The sequence below is a fragment of the Cebidichthys violaceus genome, unplaced genomic scaffold, assembly GCF_023349555.1.
Source record: "Cebidichthys violaceus isolate CVI_PGR_0920_01 unplaced genomic scaffold, fCebVio1.0.p SCAF_25, whole genome shotgun sequence".
Lineage (NCBI taxonomy): Eukaryota > Metazoa > Chordata > Actinopteri > Perciformes > Stichaeidae > Cebidichthys > Cebidichthys violaceus.
In genome coordinates, this window is record NW_027176428.1 from 4689622 (window position 1) to 4710948 (window position 21327).

Genomic DNA, 21327 nt, shown 5'->3' on the forward strand with positions numbered 1-21327 from the left:
ACTTTGATATTGAATACTTATTATATGGTATTTTTATGAACACACAACATAAAAGCCATCAATCATGTGCATTGATGTAGTGCTAAGAGATTTTAATTTTTTCCTTTAACATGGGAACGAGTGTGAGTTCACACTAACATTTGTCTGCCATGGTTTTTATCATGCTGATAACCAGACACTATAAAAACAAATCCGTTTAAACCCCAGGTCACAACGTGACACAACGCCCGATTCAATGAAAATACTGCAGACTAAAAGTCCAAAAGAGGATTTATAGGTTAAACAATGCTCTTTGTTTATAATTGCACAAACTATAATTTTGACCATAAAGTCTAAAACCAAACCAAAAGAAAGGATTTTTTTATAAATCTGTTGCAGCAGTTTTAAGTTGATCCGAGAGACAATTTGAGGTTGTGCAAGCATGCATCTTGGAAAGAATTTCATAAGATGAGCTTCCTGAGATTTGTCATTGTCTCTGTACACATTGATGTACACTGAACTCCTACACACCTCGTAAGACATCCGTTATCTAACACCTAACGAGCGTTTGGTTAAGAATGGTGACATCAGCTGCTCCTAGTCATCTACACTGGGTTGGGAAGGGAGCACAGACAGGACCCTAAATAACCCCTGACCTCAGTGGCCCAGTGACCTCAGTCTGCAGAGGTGAGAGAGCACGTAATTGTGCCATCCATGGCCTCGGGGCAGTGCCGACACATGTTCAACCTCCATACCGCGAACCCATCTAGGTCTGCAGCCACTTAAACACATTTCTACAAGTTGGCAGTCATGACACAGCAGACAGGTCTCCTTGAGAAAATGACGGAACATAGCTCAAGCTAATGTTTCGTTTAAATCTCTGTAGAACGACCTGCAATTTGATCAAATGACTAAATCTTGCACTAATCTCACTTTGAATCCACAACAGTTTCCCAACATTGTGTCCGTTTATACCTTACATGCGTCATGACTTGAGTGACTCATGTGTAGATTGCTGCGGAGAAATGTTGTGGGGAGTTTTCCGCTGCTCTAAGATGCTGAAATTTGGTACTTTTTGATGACAGCATACTTAATGGTAGCTTTTATATTTCAACACCTCCTAACATGTCTTTTTTATGAGAGCTGTTGCATCTTTGATGCTTCCAAAACTGATACAAATTCAGTCACTGTCCAGAGATGTTATATGAAGACGCAGAGACAAGACATTCAGAAACTTGTATTATTTACTCACAAAGGTTTTCTGGGTTCTAACAAAAACCTCATTTCATTCTTGACACGCTGCTTGACAGTTTCTAGCCGACAATTTGGGTGTGATTGCCGTGGCATTTGAAGGACCGTGTGTGCAGAGAGCAGTTCAGAAGATTCTTGATGAGCCTCGTGATTGCACTGGTTTACATTTCATTCAAAGAGGGACGTTGAACGGAAAGTAGCTCGATCCCAGTTGGGTTTAATCAACTTGGAAGAAAAAAAAATCATCTGGCCATCAAAGCAAGGCCATGGACAGAGACAGTGAATTATATGAGGTTGTATTTACATAACAGGCAAGTCAACTCCAGGATTAACTGGTATTAGAATTTGGGTTTATTGGGAGCTCTGGTGGAGACAGTGGAGGGACAGGAAAGTCATTGTTGCTGAGGCTAATCTCTGGAGCTGCCGCTTACCTTTAGCAAAATCGTGGCTGTTTGCCACCATCATGGAAAAAATGAGCTAACAAAGCGAGTAGGCCTACAGGAATGTCGTGGCACATAGAAGAACAGAAGGGGAGAGAAGAGAAAGAGAGAATGGGAGAAGAATAAGAAAAGGGGAGAAGAAAAGGAGAAGAAAGGAAAGAGAGAAGGGGGAAAAAAGTGAGGCTGTCCAAACAGAACCAGATGCAGGAGTGTGGAGGTTCGTTTGATCTCTGTCCTCATAGGCTGATTGATGTTGCACATTTCATTTCCTTGTCAGAGTCTTGACATAATGTTTCACTAAACACTCGGGCCCTGCTCTCGTCTTCGTTTTATTTCCACGGGGGTCATAATTAACCCTTTCTAGAGCTGAAAATAGATCATACACATATCAATATATATATATCAATATATCAATATATATATATATATATCAGTATATATTGGCTTACACACACACACATACACACACAAGGGGGCTTGGATATCAAAGAAGGCCATGTATTGTCTGTTTCTGTCTCTACAACATGTGGTTTGGTCCTGCACTGAGGAGCGGCCATGTTGAAACTTTTGAAGTTCTCCAGGAAAAAAAAAGGGGGAAAACAGTTTCTTTTAGATCGTAATGCAGTCAATTCAATTACCGTCATACAGCAAAAGGACGAAGCAGTGCGGTGACGTGCTCAGCTGGTAGGAGCGGGGCAGTGTGACCAATCATAAATGATGTGTTTGGAAATCCACGCTGGCTTGACAAAAGGAACTAATCATTAAATTCCTCCTCACCTTCACCCCGGGAGTTTCTTCACCCTCCTGGCTGCCGTTATTGATGTTTGCACACTGCACACTACACCCTCCTCCACCCCATACCCACCCGTCCACGGCTCCATCCCTCCCGAGGAGCCTATAGTGGCACAAAGGCAGACATCTGGGACCCATTTCCCCCCTGGAGAAGCCCTTCCTGTGGGGTATCCACTTAGAGGGTTTCTGGAGGAGCAGGGCAGTGGGGGGGATGAAGGGGTGAAGGTGCATGGTATGTGGGGGATGGTGGTGATGGGACTGGGTGGAGTGGGGGGGCGCGGGGAGATGAGAGGTGTGGATAATAAGCAAATCTAATGCAAACTGTGTAAAGGTGTAGATTTTGAAGGAAAAATGATGAACTCTCAAAGTTTAACTATCAATAGACACAGAATATTCACCTCAAGAGTTAGATGAGAAGATTGATGCCACTCTCATGTCTGTGAGTTAAATATAAAGCTGGAGTCAGCTCGGTTAGCTAGATTAGCATAAAGACTGTAAACAGGGGATATTGCTAGCCTGGCTCTGTCCTAAGGTACAAAATCAGCCTATCAGGACCTCTAAGGGTCAAGGGTTATCTTCTTTGTTTAATCCTCCCAAAAAGTGTAAAGATTACAAATTGTGTTGGTGGATTTAAGAACAGAGCCAGGCTAGCTGTTTCCCCTTGTTAACAGTCTTTGCGCAAAGCTAAGGTAAAATAATCTGCTGCTGGCTGTAACTTCGTGTTTACCGTACAAATGTGAGCGTAGCATCAATCTTCTCATCTAACTCTCAGCAAGAGAGCCATACGTTTTCCAGAATGTTAAACTATTCCATTAAGTCTGAGATTTTGAAATTATATAAAACGCAGTTGGTAAGAATGTGCCCACAAATTAAGGCACAGAAACATTTTTATAGAAATGATAAATGATTAGACATTCTTATTTATATAACTAATAAGTCCACATTGACAATACGTCCTTACCACTTAATCAGCCTCTCATGATGAATGAAATGAAACTTTCTGCTAAAGTTAGAGCAGTTTTGGTTATTTCACTTGAGAGATTTCTGTCTGCGTTGTTTTTGTCTGTACTCCTCTGGACTCATATGGAAAACGATGATATACATCTGTGTACCATTCACAGTATTCGACTCAAAATGTGACAGTTGTTGGGCTATTTGCTCATGTTGCCAGGTCTGTCAATCAAACCTGTTCAAACCACACCCACACAGTCTGGATGAAGCAGATCTGATATATTCTTTTTTTGTGTTGAACTCTTAATAGATATTATTGTTTGGGTTTTTTTCACATTTTTTATTTGGTTGTTACATATTATTAAAAAAAATGTTTTTAATTAATGAAATCGACAATTCCAACAACTGGCAACCTCCATTCACTGACAAAGACCATGTAACATGGTTGAAATCTCCAGAATGTTTATAGATACCTTTAACATATGTGTTTTTCAAATTTAAAAGTGAAATCATGCATTAAAAACGCTTCCCTCCCGCACTGCGTGCAAGCCTGTATTATTCTTGTTTAGCTGTGACTTATCTTCTCGTATTAGACCGTAATTTATCATAATATTTAGTGCTCAAGCTTCCTTCAAATGTCCCTGCTTTCATGTGTAATTTAGCCAATATCCTGCTCTGGCTCTGATTACTGTGTTTAAGTGCTGGGGTTCATTCATGGCACATTACAAACAGTCCCAGTGGAGCTCACAGCTGAGCTGGGAATACAGCATGCTGGGTTGGTGTACGCTGAGCAGCAGGTTAGGCTGGAGAAAGCCTTGTGTGGCTTATTCTGGGACATGAAGGGAAGAAGAAGTGCATGATGGTTAAAAGCAGATATCCACTGTGTGTCATTGAGACTGTTTTCAGTACCATTCTCTAATAAGTCACTCTTTATAAAGGACTTTAAAGTTGTAAAAACTTAATTAATTGAATGTATAATCTATTATTAAAAACAACATGACATGAATGTAGGTAATTATTAGTCAAAGCCCTTTACCAGTCACAACCTGGCAACCCAAACACATTTATATAAGGTATTAGTAAGTTATTTATTAACTTTGAATAAAGCCATTTGTTACAAGATATAATGCCTTGAAAAGGGGGGTCTAGTTTAAAACGTTTCTTTATGAAGTTTGTCAGTGTTACACACAGAAACATACATAAAACAAACAAGTGGAAGATGAAACTTATTCTGAGATTTGAGGCTAGATGTGTGTGCACGTGTGTGAGCGGGTAATGTTTCTTGACTGTTGCATCACATCATGTCCATATGTGCAAACAGCAGGTCATATGATCTACGTGTGCATGTGATAATGTGACACATGGGCTACAAAAAAGGGACAAAAAAACAGCAACAGTAACTTCTATGTGGTTGAAAAAGAATCAATGTCTTTTGCTTCTATTAAAATCATTTCATGACCAACTGAAGAAAAACACACTGCTTATTTCAGTTAATAATGCTGACTGATCGGCCGGGCAGAGAGAGACGCTGACGTGATTGAGCCCTATATATAGCAAATCATCACATGAGAGTAATTTCCTCTGCTGAGTCAGCTATTCAAATTCAATGTTTTAGGTTCTTTTTCTTTGTAAACACTTATAAGAGTCAGTAAGTCAGCAGATCAGAGCTGACCATGCTGGTTCAACATGAACTTCTGAAATGAGCTTATTAAGCCACAAGACAGCTTCATACAAAACTTGAATGCTGACAACAGAAGACATTGTGATGAGGACAATATAAAGTATGTATATTCACACCAATGCAATACAAGGCCACGGATAAGAAAGGAAAACCACCATCAGGTGAATGTGTTTCCGATCCTCTCTTGTTTTGATACATACATTAGATACAATGTGCTCTCGTCTCAGTCTGAATATCTTCCAATTGTGGGGGCACTGAAACACCTTTTGGACTCTCTACAAACACGGCTCCTTGTTTGAAAACCAGAAAAATCACCCCACAAATCAATCTAAACATAATGTCTTTAGATAAGGAACCTGAGGGGAGTCAAGCGCTGCTGTCTCCAATCTCACACTTCAAATACTGGTTACTGGAAGCAGTGCCAACCTGGGATCTCCTGGATTAGGCACTATCACGCATCCACTCCTGTCAAACCCACAGTGAAGCACTGTGTGCAAGGTAGAGAGGAATGCTGGGTTTCTACAACAGAGCTATTGCATTAGAAACATCAACAGGGCCAGCTTCAAAGGGGTGCGCCTTCACATTGAATCAATCCCCACTTCCATTAGATTAGATGAATTTGCCGAAGTTACATTGCGCTAACATTTCTTTATGGTTTCTCAAATCCCTCGTTCTGGTTCTGGTTCCCCCTGTGAAGCCACTTCAAACAGCCTCTGCCATGGCATATCCCTTTGTGCTCTAAAACAGCAAATATGTGTCTCTCTAAAATGTTTCAGATGCGAGCTCGCAGTGGTCCCAGAGGCACGGACAGCATCGCACACAAAAAACACAAGAGTCAGAGGAGGAAAGAAACAATAGCCGAGTGTAACGGTAGGGGTGTGTTGTTAACAGGCAGGTCTGCAGGGAGAGTTTGAATGACTGATGAGTGAGGATAAAGATAATACCGAGACAAATAAAAGGAAAAAGCAGAGATAGTGTGGGAGAAGTCCTGCAGCAGTAAATTAGTGTGGTAATAGGGAAAGACGGGAGGCGAGGGGGGCTGCAAAGGTCTAGAAACATATGTTTCAGTTTGTAAATAAAACAGTAAATTGCTATGGATATTGCTTAAATATCTGTGGGCTTTGTACCTCGCTTTGCGGAAGTTCCTCGGAAATCATTCTGGGACTGCCTTCTTAAAATGCCAAAGCGGCTTCTTAATGTCAAAGAGGCCATCTGGTTTTCGACCAATTCAAGATGTTTGCTTTTCATTTAGCCTTTTTCCTCCTGACGCATCTTTTTTTAGATCAAATGCTGCATTTTTTTTATCATTAATACCAATGATCATAATTCACAGTGGAGCTGTTGTACAGCACGCATCACAGACATTAGTCAAAGCTGTGAATCCCTGTTCACCCTGTATTACTGGTGGAAAGCAACCAAGTACTTTTACTCAAATACAATTTTGAGGCACTAGTACTCTACTTGATTGACTTTGTCCCTCTGTTCCCGTCATCTCAGAGGGAAATATTACACTGTGTTTATTAAAGAAATAAAGTTACTGGTTACTTTGAAGATAAACATTTTACAGACAGCCCATAAAGTATGATGCATTGTTGTAGATTAATCAATCAATAGTTAATTAATCAATAATTTAATGTAACAATTTAACAAGTAGTTCAAATTAGCTCCACAATGCCAACATAAAAATGCTGTTAATGCATCAGTATATTCCAGGAATATAATTTATTCTGCCACTCAACAAGTACTTGTAATACGTTTTGTTGCTAATAGACTTGTTCTTCCACTGGTGTAAAATTATGTGCAGGACTTGAAGATTTTAATAGTGCGATATTGCCATGCTAAAGTAAAAGATTGCAATATTTCTTCCATCATTGCCATTAATAAATTACATGTGAAAATACTCCATTACAAGTAAAAGTCCTGTATTCATAATTTTACTTGGACAAAAGTATTGGCAATGAAATTAGTAGTACTAATCATGCAGAATGGCCCATGTCAGTGCTGTAATATCATGACGTCTGGATAGTTTAGATATTAATATGTCAACAGTACTGTTGCAGTTGGTCAAGACGGAGCTAATTTAATCACTTCATACACTGTTGGGTAGTTTAATCTATAACAATGCATCATATCTTAAAAAATGGACCATAATGTACAAAACACACAAATCTGAAAAGTACGTAAATCTGTCAAATAAATGTAGTTAAGAAAAATGTAAAAGATTTGAGATGTAATGGTGTAGGTGTATAAAGTAGTGTAAATGTATGAACATTTTACTTAAGTAAAGTATTTGACTTTATATGCATGTAACTACTCATTTTGATTTGTCAGCGAGTACTCACAAGTCTTAGACGGGTGGAAGCAGTGCGTTTGTGTCGTTTTCTGACCTCATCTGCTGTAAAGGTGTGCATGTGTGCAATACAAAGGAATAATTTCCCCTTCAGATTGTTTGTTATAGATTTTGATTCAGCTGCTGCTGCTCTTTACTATCTAATTATACAGGATGTTTAGGATGGTTGTGTTATTTGAAGGTCTAAACTTTAGTTTCCAGTCTCACCGCACTCTACCAGACTGCCAGTCAACACTTGAGACAACTTCCTTCCTTGATTTGGGTAGAAAGGAGTCCCATAATTGAATAAAACGAGACCCCTCCCTCTCTTTACATACCACACAAACTCACACACACACACACACACACACACACACACACACACACACACACACACACACACACACACACACACACACACACACGCGCGTTTTACAGGCTGGTGTATAAATTTAATAGGACGCATTTGGTTCCAAAGCCCCCAGCTTGCTCAGTGGAAAGTGAGCCGGATTGTTTTTCAGTTTCTTAATGTCGAAGTTTATAACGGCCAGATAAAAAATGTTGCCATGGTGATTTAACCACAACATCGCAATTACCTTGACGCAATGAGACTCTGGGGGCTTACAAACAAACCAGTGTAACGCAATTAAGATATAAGTACCACCAAAAATGTCCTTAAAACAGAGGAAGGATGCAGGAAAGCAACAAAGAGGGTGAAATAATGATAGTGGCTTCTCTAGGATCAAAGTTCTGATACTTCTGGTAAATAAAGAAACACTATGCATGATTCACTTTCCGTTACACTTGGGAGCAGCTGCAGGATTCAAGAGATACATTTCTTCACCAGATATTGTCATGTAAATGAATAACTTAATGAGTTATAATGCACCAAACACTGATAGTGCTGTAATATTTCAGTCACATATTTTTCACATCAACTTCAAAGTCCTCCTATCAGGCGGCTGCCTTAACAAAATCATACACGAAAACTTCTCTGCACCTAACCCCCCAAACTTTCCCTTTGAGGGGCAAAATATAAATGTGGATGGATGGAATAATTGCCTGACTTCAAAGCGCAGCTTATTGACCTGCATTCACAGTTGCGATTACAATGCTGTGGGGAGGTTTTTCTTCATAAATGTGGATTGGGTGGGTGGGGGAAAGTGGTTTATTCCTCTCATGGTGCAAATCCCACTTTAATGCCCGACACTGACCCTCCTGACCCAGGGTTGGTAGGAAGAAGGATGTGTAGCACCTTAATTCTGCCCCTGTGACACTTTCTCATGCTACATGAAAGTCACAAGGCTTATGAAGAAAATAAAAAAATGTCTTTTTGCTGCTGAAATTCCTTAAAAACTAAATGCTTTGAGGGAACAGAAACTGTACCAAAAAAAATATTACTTGTTAAAAAAAGAGGAACAGTTATTCACAACAAAAGCACAGGGGATGACTAAAAAACGTTTTATTATCATGACTCTCAGACGCATACAAGCACACCTGCGTTCATTCATTCTTGATTTCTAACATGTACAGAGATAGAAGGAAATACAGCAAAAATAATCTCATGAAGCCACAATAGAAGTGTCATTAACAGTTCAGATGAGGACAATACAATGCAAAGCAACATGCATGCATATTAGTGGTGTCCCTACTGTCACAAATTAAAGCCATGATTGAGGCCCACGTTCACACTTACACTTACTTTCGTTTGTCAAACTGATAAAAAAAAAATACAAAAATCCTTCTTTACATTAGAAATGCCCCTTCATGGTCCACAAAACACCTCAAACCTGGACATGTGGTGCTCATTACATGAAAGCATTCGTGTTGATGCTGCAGGATTTTGGGTGACCTGCCCTCTGCAGGACCTCGACACGCTCTGTTAAAGAGGTTCTTGGATATACATCATGTATTCACCATTAGGAGTGATGCACTGCGATATGGAGATTTCATCCATTTGACTGCTGTATGTGCAACATTTCATCATTCATTGAACAAGAACATTTCTTTAAATAATAAGATGTAAGTTGGGACGTCAAGCACATGTCCTGTACTGTACATGGTGTTTAACTGTTGGAAAGATGGCACCCTCTAGGGGCTACAGCATGAAACTGCAACAAATAATTACCACTGAAGATTGCGTGGAAACACAGTAATTCCCTTCACTGAGTCATGAAAAACATTACCATTTGTTGGATTTATTTTGTCATGAAGAAATTGTGCAGATACATGACTAAGCAGGGTGCTGAGGAAATGAAAATCTATCAAACATCTTATAAAATAGGGCTGGATCTGTCTGTAAAGTGGCCAAGTCAGCGACAAACCCTGCAAACACGATAAAAAAAAAAGGATGAGGAGGTTTGGGCCAAGAAGGCAATGGAGTAACCAGGATCAGGGTTCTCATCAACAACACAAAGTAGTCCAACCTTTGTTCTGATTCCTCTTAAAATGTCCTTCAACACCTTTGGACTCTCAGGCTGGGAAGCCAGAACAGCGAGCATACTCCAAAGTCTGTGTAGTCACTGCAGGGTGTTTGAGTGCCCTTAGAAGTCACTGAGGATGCTGATGTCGGCAAACTCTTTGCGGTAGCGGTGAGCGGACAAGGCGAGCAGGAAGGACCACTTCAGGCTCATGAAGCTCCACACACAGGACAGGTAGAGACTCCGAGGGTCAGACAGGGCTGTGGGAGGGAGAGACCATGGCCATTAATCTGCTGCTATAGCAACTAGCAACTCTTCTGCGAAGGCTTGCCACAAGATGTTGGAACACGGCTAAGAGGTTTGCTCCCATTCAGGCACAAGACTGACTAACATACTAACCCATACTAATATAAACGTTAAAGAATTACACTTACGAAAGATTTACAAATCCAACTTACTAGTATAAAAGTACTTCCCTGAAAGTGCCAAAAAGACGGACTAATCAACGGACTTACTCCTACTTACTGCTAAGTGAGTAGCCTTTGAGAGCAAGTGATCACACGATAGATCACATCTATGCTTTGAGCGAGAAATGTCAATCAGAAATAAGGATTAAATAAAATAGCAATATAGCATAATATTTTGCAAATACTATGTGATTTAATTTTTAAAGTTGATATATTTGTGTGGTATATCTGCAGTAGCAATTAATATTGAAATTAGGGAAGAAATATATGGAAATTGTCTGAAATGGAAACTAAAAGGAAAGTGGAGCAGGAATGAAATTCTGCTGGTAAACAAGGTACAACAAATAAATCCTATAATAAGGAGAATGTAATACCACATTGACAAGTGAAGACAATGAAAATGTATAGAAAGGGAATTTAGAAAAAAATCTATCAGTCAACACCTCATAAATATAAACAATGTTCAAATCAAATGGTAATAGAAGGCTAACACCTGATTTCTGAATTATACACATTATATCATTCACCATGACCAAGAACAGATCTCAGAAGATGGGGGTCAAATCTTTCAATTCTTTTTGACTTATGTCCATTTTATGCAGTTTGTTAATTTGGCCTGAACTGTGAAAAACTGACTAAAATGACAAAATGAAACAAAGTTAGCAATAGCAGACAAACAAATGCACTGCATATTGCATTTTGTGTAAGAGGGACAACCTTTTCTGACATTTTCTCAACTGGAGAAACTTGCTCCGATAATTTAATCATCTGATTCGTTATCCAGCTTCTTTCAGTTATTTCAACTTGTGCTGCAACTTTTAATTTCTTTGTTTATTGTGATTATTTACATTATTGCGTCTGATCTTTCTCTTGTGAACCACTTACATATTAACTTACATCGTGTCTGTAGGGGCTGTTACTTGTGTGTATTCAGTGTGATGACAAACAGCATTTGGTCTGATTATACCACACTGCAGAACATAAACACATTGAGAGAAGAACAGCGTGAACACCAAATTATGTGAGGCAGGAAGGCGATGTGGAAGAACTTACACTGCTTGTTGCTGATGGCAATAGACAGGAAACTGAGGAAGGCCACAACTGCCAACAGAGAGAGGAAGACCCCGATGAAGAAGAAGAACTTGAGGCCCTTCAGCCAGGTCCTCCAGTAGTCCTGCAGGTACATGACGTGAGTGATCATGGTCCAAAGTGCCAGCACACCTGAGGGACAAACACAACTGACAGGTGAGCTTACAGAAGACTAGACGAGAGCTGCTTTGACCTAATAACTACACATCGATAGATTTCTTGAGCAGGCGAAGCATTTTTTTATTTTTACAGGGCAGCCATGTGAGTGTTGCATTGTAATGAAGTACACGATGGGCTACAACATTCAAAACCATTTTTAAAAATAACACACACACACACAGCAGATGTTAACTGTAACAGATGTCGACCTGAGTTTGTAAGGTCATGAACTGATGGTGGTATCAGGAGTGAGTCTGCATCTTCAGGCACATCATGACACAGCATGTTGCCAAAATGCTGAGTTAATGAATCACACTTCTTTCTTTATGTTCCCCTTTTTCTTTTTGTGAATCTCCGCCACATGTAACAGTTAACCCAACTTTTCACCAACCATTAACAACCCTCACTGTAACTGGAGCAATCTGACAGCAGCATCAGTGTCTGTGTTGGGTGACCATTGTTGAAAGCTGGAGAATTAACACATTTTTCATAATACTGAAATGATGGATGTGAATGATTTTTGTTGGGGAAAATATTATTATGTTGGTGTCTCATTAAAACAGGTTGAAGCTCGTTTCCATTTGGAAAATGAAAATGCATATTCAGGGTGTGAGTCCACTTCTCATATAGCAGTAATGTTTCGGTTTAGGGAATGAGGTTGACTTCATGTATGCAATCTTATTTATGTGAGAGAATGACAACAATGCTACGCTCCTTAAATTACAAAGAGCCCAGACAAGTCTGTTTTATCTTTGTGAACATGTATTACGTCACTAAAATTGATAACAGTACATCCCGGGAACAGTTGAGTGCAGAGGTTATAGATATGGACTTACAAACCTCAACAGCAGCTCAAAGGTTACATACATGGAAACAACTCACTGCGTGAATATGCATGAAGCTAACATTCTATCTTTTTTTGGTAGACTGAATGGGATCTGACGTCATTTATAATAATCCATTTCAACACTCAAAATGTCAAATCAGAGCCACACTTAGAAATGATCATATTATTATCAAACAATTACACTAATGCAAAATATTTGCCTTCAATTTTATGCAATTATGTGCCTTCCGAGCAAACAGTGGTTTCTATTCATTAAAGCACAATGTCAAAATTAACTTGGAGAGTCTTTAAATGAACAGTACTATTACACAATTCAAACACTGGAACATGCTTCGAAAATGTTTGTAAATTATTATTAAATACAGGCCGTTTATATGTGGGATGATACTGTCCTTTTAATATTTTGTATCATAACATTTATTATACTAGCATTATTTATTATAACCTATGAAAAAACTGCCATAATGTCGTGGCACATGTTTTGATATTTCTGCACTTTATAATACCTCCAATCATTTAATTAGCTTCTATAACAGAAAAATAAATGAAATGAAAAATCAGCAGCAGGATATATTGCTTTGATTTTGACAATATATATAGATATAAAATATAAAACACTTTGACTTATTGTGTGACACTGTTGATAAGTTGACATCTCTGCTCTTCAAAAACACGTTTGCACTGTGCTCTCTGTCTAACTACAGGCTCATATTGTACGATCAGTAGGTTTAGTAACTAGGGCACCTTCAGCCCGAGGAGCGGGTCTCTGGCATTTTAACAGAAAACTGGAATAAAAACATGCGCAGGACACCTGTGGTCTACCATGACACACGCTAAAAATAAAAATGCACTGTTGCAAACAATCACACAGTGTTTACCTGACAGTCCTCCCATGGCAGCAGTCCACGGCTGTTTGAACGCGATGTTCCACACCAGGAACGCAGAAAACCCCATGAGCATACCAAACGAGGCATAGCCGATACTAATGTATGTTTTATTAACAGCCATTTTCACAAAAAAACAAAGGTGGTCAGAAAGCACCCTGACCCACAAACTCAACGAGACGAGACACAAGTGCGTGTGTGTGCGTGAGAGAGAGTGTGTGTGTGTGTGTGTGTGTGTGTGTGTGTGTGTGTGTGTGTGCCTGAGCGAGAGCAGCAAGCTGGTAATTTCAAAACAACTGTATCCGGTTAATCTAGAGGACACAATGTGACTGACTGTGTGAGAACTGCTGACTAATAATTGTTGTCACACACACGCACGTGGGGTAAGAGTGAAACATGACAACGCGTTTTTTGATAAGAATAACTGTCTTTTTTTTCTACCCAGCTGCAACAAAAAAAAATACATCGCTTCAGGCGACGTCATCTGCTATTAACCAAAGAGATGCTGCTCAGTCCTCGACTACTTCACAGGGTGAGCGGACACATCGCCCCCTACAGGAGCAGAGGCCAAATAAAACAACACTCCACCTGAGCCCTTATGTTTTGTTGCCATTGGCTTTACCTCTTCATCGTTTGGGGTGCCAGTGACCCCAATGCTGTGTTTAAAAATAATATGAATCATTGCGAATTCAACCTTTTCTTCAAATATTGTCCTTTACCTCTGACCTTACTAAAACCTGATATGTAGAAAAGTATTGCAGCGGTTTCATTTCCCTTTGCCACAAACTGGGTTTACACGTTTGATGAAGCAACAGAATACATTAAATGAGCAGAATATAGCTCATGTTTGATATGTTGTATGGGTTATGCAGGAGTATATTAGAGCTGCAACGATTAGTCAAATGATTAAATTTGACAGAAGAATTACAGAAAATTGGCCACTGTATTGAGAATCAATTCATCGTTACAATCATTTTTCAGGCACAAATGGCATTCACTAGTTCGAAGTTTCTCAGATTTTGACATTTATGTTTGTCGTATATGATAAACAAAATCATCACAGTCCTCCAATTAACTGTAAATGAAAATGATAGTTTCAGACCTGAAATATACAATATATCCCTTTTGTTTGCTAATTACTCATTCAGACATTCAGAGGCCAGCTAGACTATTGTGTCTCAGTGCGTGAGAGAAGACCCTCAAATGCACCTATATGGGGACTTGCTACACACACATACATGTGCAAGTGAAGAGTGTGTGTGTCTTTTTTTTATTTCTCATTCAACACTCTGGTACACATGTGATTAAAACTATGACTCAACATTACATTACTAAAAAATGTATGTGTGCTCGCTTATTACATTTTGTAATTTAACATTTAAAATACTTGAAATACTGAAATGTTTCAGCTCCGAGTGACGTTGAAGTGTTGATTAAGTGTAAGCACTGAAAGGATTTAAGATGTGAAGTTAAAGTAATACATTCAAATATTTAGTTTTTGTTAAAAAAGAATTGTAAAATAAGTAAAATTGTTGTCAGTGTGGTAATGCAAGCAATGAAATCCCTTTCAGTAAATTGTGTATGAACAGTGTAAGTTGTGGGAGTTAGAAGAGATGAATAAATTAGATTTTTTTGCTTTTTTTTTTTTGCTCAGGTCTTAAGTTTAAGACCTGAGACCTGAAAGGGTTTGAAGTGTAAGGAAAGTGTAAGCATTGACAGGAGCAAATCAATAGGGTATTGTGCAAGAATCTTTATTTTGGAACATTCAAACCTCCTGCTTAACATCAAACTGCAGAATCACTACCAATTATTGTGCTTTGGTAGTCTCTTGAAATTTGTGCCAACATTTGAACCTGAACTGCTTCTTATGTGATGAAAAACTTGAGCACAACTCAACCAAGATGAGAAAGAACACTTAAGTTGTTGACAAATTGACGATAAAACAAACTACAAAAAAATAATCAGCAGCAACAATTTTAGTAATCAACCATGTGTCTTTTTAAGTAAAAATGTCAAAATATAAATCCAGCTTCTCACACGTGTATATTTGCTGGTTTTCTTAATCGTTTATGAAAGTAAACGGAAAAAACGTCAAACATCATCAATGTTAGCTTGGGTTCGGGGAAATTGAGGTAGAAATGTTTCACTATTTACTGACAATTGCAGACTAAATGATTAATAGAATAATCGAGTAAATGATCAGCAGATTAATCAATAAAACAAAAAGAGAGTCTTTACAGTAGGTGCAGCCCTAGAACAGGACACCTCTGGAGAGCAGTAAGAGAGGTAAACATGACAAATATAAACTCAACTTCAGCTTAGTATTACCTATGGGATCTGGCTCTCTCGACAGTCATTTCAAAGAAAAACAAACTGCAAAAGATCAATAATGTATCCGTGGTTAATGAAAACATACTTCAATGAGAAACAGTACAGAGACTGAATGAAACTAACACGATGTCTGTTTAATAACGCCAGATGAACATGAGTGATCAGAAAAAAAAAATTACACTCAATCTGTTGAAACTCACAACCAATCACCAGCAAGTACTGTGTAACAGCAGTGTGGGACGACACTCAAGCTGGGCCGTCAGTTCAAAACAAACATGGCAGGTAGTAATAATAAAAGAAATCATCCAACTTCTTCTTCATGACTTTGATCATGGCCGCGTCTCGGTAGATGCGCTGAACCAGCATGTCTTCTCTGGAGAACACCAGCAGATCGCACCACTCCGTGCCCGTCACCATCATCTCTCCTTGGATGTGCCAGTAGTGTGAGTGGGTCCTCTTCAGCTGCAGGATTCCGTCCGGGCAGAACAGGAACTTGCACTCGATGAAGCTCCTGAACTCGGTGCATTTGAAGTGCACCAGCCCGAAGCTGGGAGTCTCCTTGGGGTCGTAGACCAACCCATCGGGCAGCGCCCCCAGCCACGGAGCATTCGGGTGGACGACGAACCCGCAGGGGGACCAGTTGACGCACAAATGTTTACAGTATTCCCGAAGTGCCTCGGCCTTCATTTCCTCCTCTATCTGCGCCGCCTTGCACCGGGGTAATCCTTTCTGTATCTTGAATATCAGGTGCTCCGCGTTGGTCCTTCCTGGTTTCAGCTTGCAGACCTCCATGAAACGGCTGGTCAAGCGCAGAGTCCTCAGCTTCTCTTCTTCCTCCTCCTTGCATCCTCGCGTGGATTGCTCCAGCATGCGCGCCGCCTCCCAGGTGATCTGCATGACGTCCATGTGTTCCTGCTCCTTGGCGCTGAGGGTAGGCACGGTCGACATCGGCTCCAGTCTGTGATGAGCCAGGGGGAGCAGCGGTCGAGGGGGTTCATCGTCGTGAATCCTGTAATCCCTTTCTGATGGTACGGGGCACTGATAGGAAAGGGGGCAACCTTTAGGGACTTTACCAAAAGCACAGTCCACCAACTCTACATTCTCCGTGAGGCCCATTTTAGTTATCAGAGGCTTCTTGTCATCTGGGAAATCCTTGAAGGTTTCTGTGAGCCTTGTCAAAAAGGACCGGCAGTCAGGTGGGGCAGGAATGAAAGATTGGTGGGGCACCATCCTGTATGAAACAGCTTAAAATGATTAGCTATATCATAAATTAAAATATAATTATCATAATTATAAAAGTGCAGTCATTCTTACCTTGGTAATTCTAGCATGGTTTTCTGCAGGGAGCACTTTGGCTTCTTCCATTTTGTAGCAGGAAAAGAAAAAATATAATTATTTCACGCTTCAACTGTTAAAAACAAACCAGGCTCACAATGTGAACGAGACATTCTATACCAGTCCTTAAGGGCGTCACAGTGTTTTTTAATAGGATCATTTTAGGGATATTTCCAGGACATCTTCAGATCAAAGTTGCACGATAAAAACTCATCTGGGACAACTTAATTTTCTCCAGAACATTTTGCTCTGTATTGCAATTCTCTAGGACTTATCCATGGCTGGAAAAATACAGGTTTTTCGGTACCTCTTAAAAACTATACACTTTTACTTGGGGTGGAAAAAGTAATTCTCATCAGAAGCTACTACAGCCCAAAGCAATCTTAAAAATGCTTACTTTGCCTGAACATCAGCTTTAAAAAAAGCATACATTCAAAGTATCTATTTCCAAATTTAGAAATAGATACTTTTTGGCCATTGACTGATCAGCTGCTAAAACATTTCAGCAGGAACATTAGCTCTGTACCTGAGTCAGTCAGGAGCATTTCTAAACACAGCTCAACAACCACACATCTTTGCTTCCAACTACAACATTGTTCTGAATCACTGGGTGTTATTTTAAGACATCACAAAGCTTCTCCAGCCTGTCGCAGTTAGATTTATTCATGAAATGCTTTTGATCAATGGGGTTCTAGGGCATTAAATCAACCTTACCGTTGAGCCTTTTGCTGACTTTTTATCCCGTTTTTGAAGTTCCCGTCTTCTACTCGTGCCTTCCTCGCTCCTGGGTAGCTGTGGGAGATCTGGGACTGTATGCGAGGCTGCTGCGTAACAGTCCTCATCTTCATCAGCTGAGAGAGTTCCTGGAGAGTCTGGGTTGACCTCAACCACTCTTATGTGGAATGAGTCAGTAATGCAGGGGATGCTGGTGTCTTCTTCTTCTTCTTCTTTGGGGTCACTTTTCACATGGGCAATGAAGTTACCAACTTCCCCCGGCTCTAGTTGTTGTTGTTGTTGTTCTGATCCCAAACTTATGTCATGTTCAATTTGCTCTTCTTTAGGTTTTTTAGGCAGCGGCTCTGATATTTCCGGATCCACCTTAATGTGCAGCTCAGAGGGCCGCTCTCTGACGTCTGTGGCTGCTTTAGTGTATTGGGTAACATCTATTGCAGAGAAAAAAATGAAGTAAGTATTTATACATCGCTTGCTTCACGTTGGGTATAAAAAGAATAAAGCCACAGTATGGGCCCCTTGAAGCTGTAGTTCTTTCTGCTCACCAGAAAACAATGCTGTAGAACAGATAAAAAGGGAGACAAGTGAAGCTCTCTATTCATAGTTTGATCATGCTGAGATCTTTTTTTGCACCCAGGGTTGGATGTACTCATACTCTTTAGATGGTTTTATCTATCAACGTATTTTCAAAGCTGTTTTGGTAGTTTCTATAGTCCCTGCCGAAGGTCTAGTTCAATGGGTTAGCAAGGTATTTAATGCCAGTTTACAATGTCACAAAGGTGGCTCTCTTTTAACCTGGTTAGGATTGTCGTGCTGTACTCCTAACCAACCTCCGCAGGACGTTATGTTTAGATTTTGGGATTGAAGAGAGGGTTGTTTTTAGAGGGAGAGTGTTTAGAGGCCGAGTAGCTCCATTATCTCTTTCTGGCGTTATTCTCCAGAAACAATTCAGATTCTCAGCTGAGGGAATATAATAATATTCAGTGTGTTGGATTTGACTTTGTAAATCTTAACCCATGATTTGAAAGTTGCAGTTGTTAAATACATACAATTCTGAATGAATGTTTACAAATTGCTGCTATGATTCTTTCATAAATGTACTAAATAAGTAAATAAATAGATATACAGGTAGCATGTTTCTATATATTTTTCTATTCAGCACATGCCATAAATGACAATGAAAAATAAATAATTTAGTTTTACTTTTGTATGTATGAAGTTTTACTGGAGTCAGTCGCCTTTAACTAGTCCAAAATGGCGGAGACGTAGCTCTGTTAGTTTTCACGTCTTCTGCTGCTTCTTTGGTGATACCCAAAGGTTTTAGGTTTTGTCGAGCCAGCTAATAAAGAAAGTCTGCCTGTGTCAAACTTGCTTTTGTCGTACATCCCTCTGGTCTTGAACAACGTTTATTTTAAAGAGTAATTTGAGAGTTGAGTATAAGTTGAGGGAGAATACTTAAGTAAAAGTATGCTGCTATATAGCATACACAAATACTTAAGTGGAGAACATTCACCACAAAAGGTGTACTCAAGGAGAGCACTTACTTGCATAAGGTGTAGACAATGTAACGTTACAGTTCAGTTTAAACCACTACACTATTATTATTATTATTACTACATTATTTAACGATACGTTTCATTATGTAGTTCAGCTCTAACGTTAACTAACGTGGGCTCGTTTTCAGCCTGATGCAGAGACATAAACCTCACATTGATGTAACTTACTTCAACAATTAAAATTGCGCTGTAGCTATTAACTAATGTTAGTAAGTGAACACACCTATCTTCGGTAGCTTTATCTCAGGGTTAAGCACCATGTGCAGAACATTACGCAGATGTTTGTTTTCCTCGTAGTAAGCCTCCACAATAGTTTCAATCTCTCCGAATATCTCCACGGCCACAGAAGTAAAGCGTTCGGTTAAAAAGCGCCTGAAGTGCTGCAGTTTGCCGTTCGACATCTTTAACAATAATGTTCGGTCAAAATATTTTGAGATTGACTTCTTCCCGTCGACGCGCGCGGAAGCTCAAACCACAAAAATCAACCGGAACATTAAAAAAAAAAGAACTTCCGTTGAGGAAAAAGTCTTCTTCTTTATGATTTACATTCAATTTGTTAAATTAGCGCCCTCCTCGCGACGTTCGGCAATATATGTGGATTAGTACCCACTATTAATAATGTTGGATTAATTAATCATGGTTAGTAATTATTTTTCAATTCTACTTTTATGAGTTAGCATATAACCATATTATATATTAATGACATACTTGTATGGTTTTAATACTCCACATGTGAAAGAGAATTTAAAATGTTTACTAGGTGTTACCTTTTTATGGATTCAGTACATGTGGCAGTGGGAAACAATGGGAAAAAATGGGAACAGTGGTGAGTCTTTGGAATGAAACTCGGTCTTTGTGGTATGGCTTGAATGACCTGTTTGGGAGAGACAGCGAGATCCTCCTTGTGGCACTGGCACCTCAGTGGCACTTCAGCGGCAAGCGTCAGTCAGGCGTCAGTCAGGTGCCACAACTGTGGCAAGCGAGCGGTACTCGTTCGGCACCCGTCAATAAGCTGCCGAGCTGAGCGGGTGGAGCCACATTTCCTGACAACGCCCATTGTTTTCACGATAGGATTTTGATTAAACTATATTACGAACTGTATTGCATCAAACAATAAACAGATTAATCGAAAACTTGATTATTGCTGCTGTGTACATGGATACATTAATATTAAATCGCATGTAGTCAACTGTTGTTGCTAGCATACTCCCATCGGCCCACGTTTATTTATTTATATTTATTTATTTTTCTTCTAATGTTACCCTGGTATGTGCTTGCACCATAGACTAACAGTTGATATGCATACGGTCATTCTATTGCCTTGACTTTTATTTTGACATTTTTTTACTTCCGGACTACCTGTCTTACTTTGCGTCGCTCTTCAAAAGAAAAAAAAAAAAAATCCATAAAACAGACTATCAAAACGTACAAGAACCAGGGAGGCACACTCCTCTGACGCCTGTTGGCACTGCCCGACTAGTAGTGGCAATCGTCTGACGCCTAGTGCCACCCGGCTGACGCCTGGTGGCACTACTCTGACAACTGTTGGCACTGGCAGCTTGTGGCACATAATGACACCTACATATAAGCAGAGGAAGAGTGAAAATATTACATATTTTTTTTAAAAGGTATTCGAACATTTAGGCATAACCACTTGTCAGGGTCATTCAGTAGATGCTTGGATGTCACGAAAAAGTGAAAAACAAACAAAAAAAACGTATTAGTTATTGATTATTGCAGCTGATAATCTTTGACTATTAAGGCCTAATAATCAGTAAAGATTGTATTTTTATTTCAAAACGGTCTAAATCATGACGTTGATGGCGGAAGTATTTCAATAAAGTAAAAGTTGAACCTGGTTGCTCACAGGCATACCATTATAAGCCAGCTATATAGATTGACTTATTCAGACCATTACTGAGTTACATTTCCCATCCGATTTCAATGGGCGCTGTTTATATTCAGAGTTTATGATCTACAAGAAAACAAGTTTTTTCTCCAGTTAATTAGAATCTACTATGATGATAAAACTGATTTATGGCAGCTGACCTATCGTAACAACAATGGGTGTTCTCAGCTCGACA

At 39.5% G+C, this 21327-nt stretch overlaps 2 protein-coding genes across 2 annotated transcripts; both read right to left on the reverse strand.

Moving 5' to 3' along the window:
• Positions 1 to 8868: 8868 nt before the first annotated feature.
• LOC137879664 (heme transporter hrg1-A-like) lies at positions 8869 to 13716 on the reverse strand. The gene is made up of 3 exons (XM_068720562.1): positions 13284 to 13716; positions 11364 to 11531; positions 8869 to 10103 (listed from the first exon to the last, which is right to left on the reverse strand). Exons 1-3 carry the CDS (start codon positions 13411 to 13413, stop codon positions 9967 to 9969), a joined length of 435 nt encoding a protein of 144 aa, XP_068576663.1. The 5' UTR covers positions 13414 to 13716; the 3' UTR covers positions 8869 to 9966.
• A 1308-nt stretch (positions 13717 to 15024) lies between these two features.
• Positions 15025 to 19710, reverse strand: LOC137879644 (uncharacterized). The gene is made up of 4 exons (XM_068720534.1): positions 19467 to 19710; positions 17670 to 18118; positions 16935 to 16978; positions 15025 to 16851 (listed from the first exon to the last, which is right to left on the reverse strand). The coding sequence occupies exons 1-4, from the start codon at positions 19642 to 19644 to the stop codon at positions 15885 to 15887; spliced, it is 1638 nt and encodes a 545-aa protein (XP_068576635.1). The 5' UTR covers positions 19645 to 19710; the 3' UTR covers positions 15025 to 15884.
• Between the last annotated feature and the right edge of the window lie 1617 nt (positions 19711 to 21327).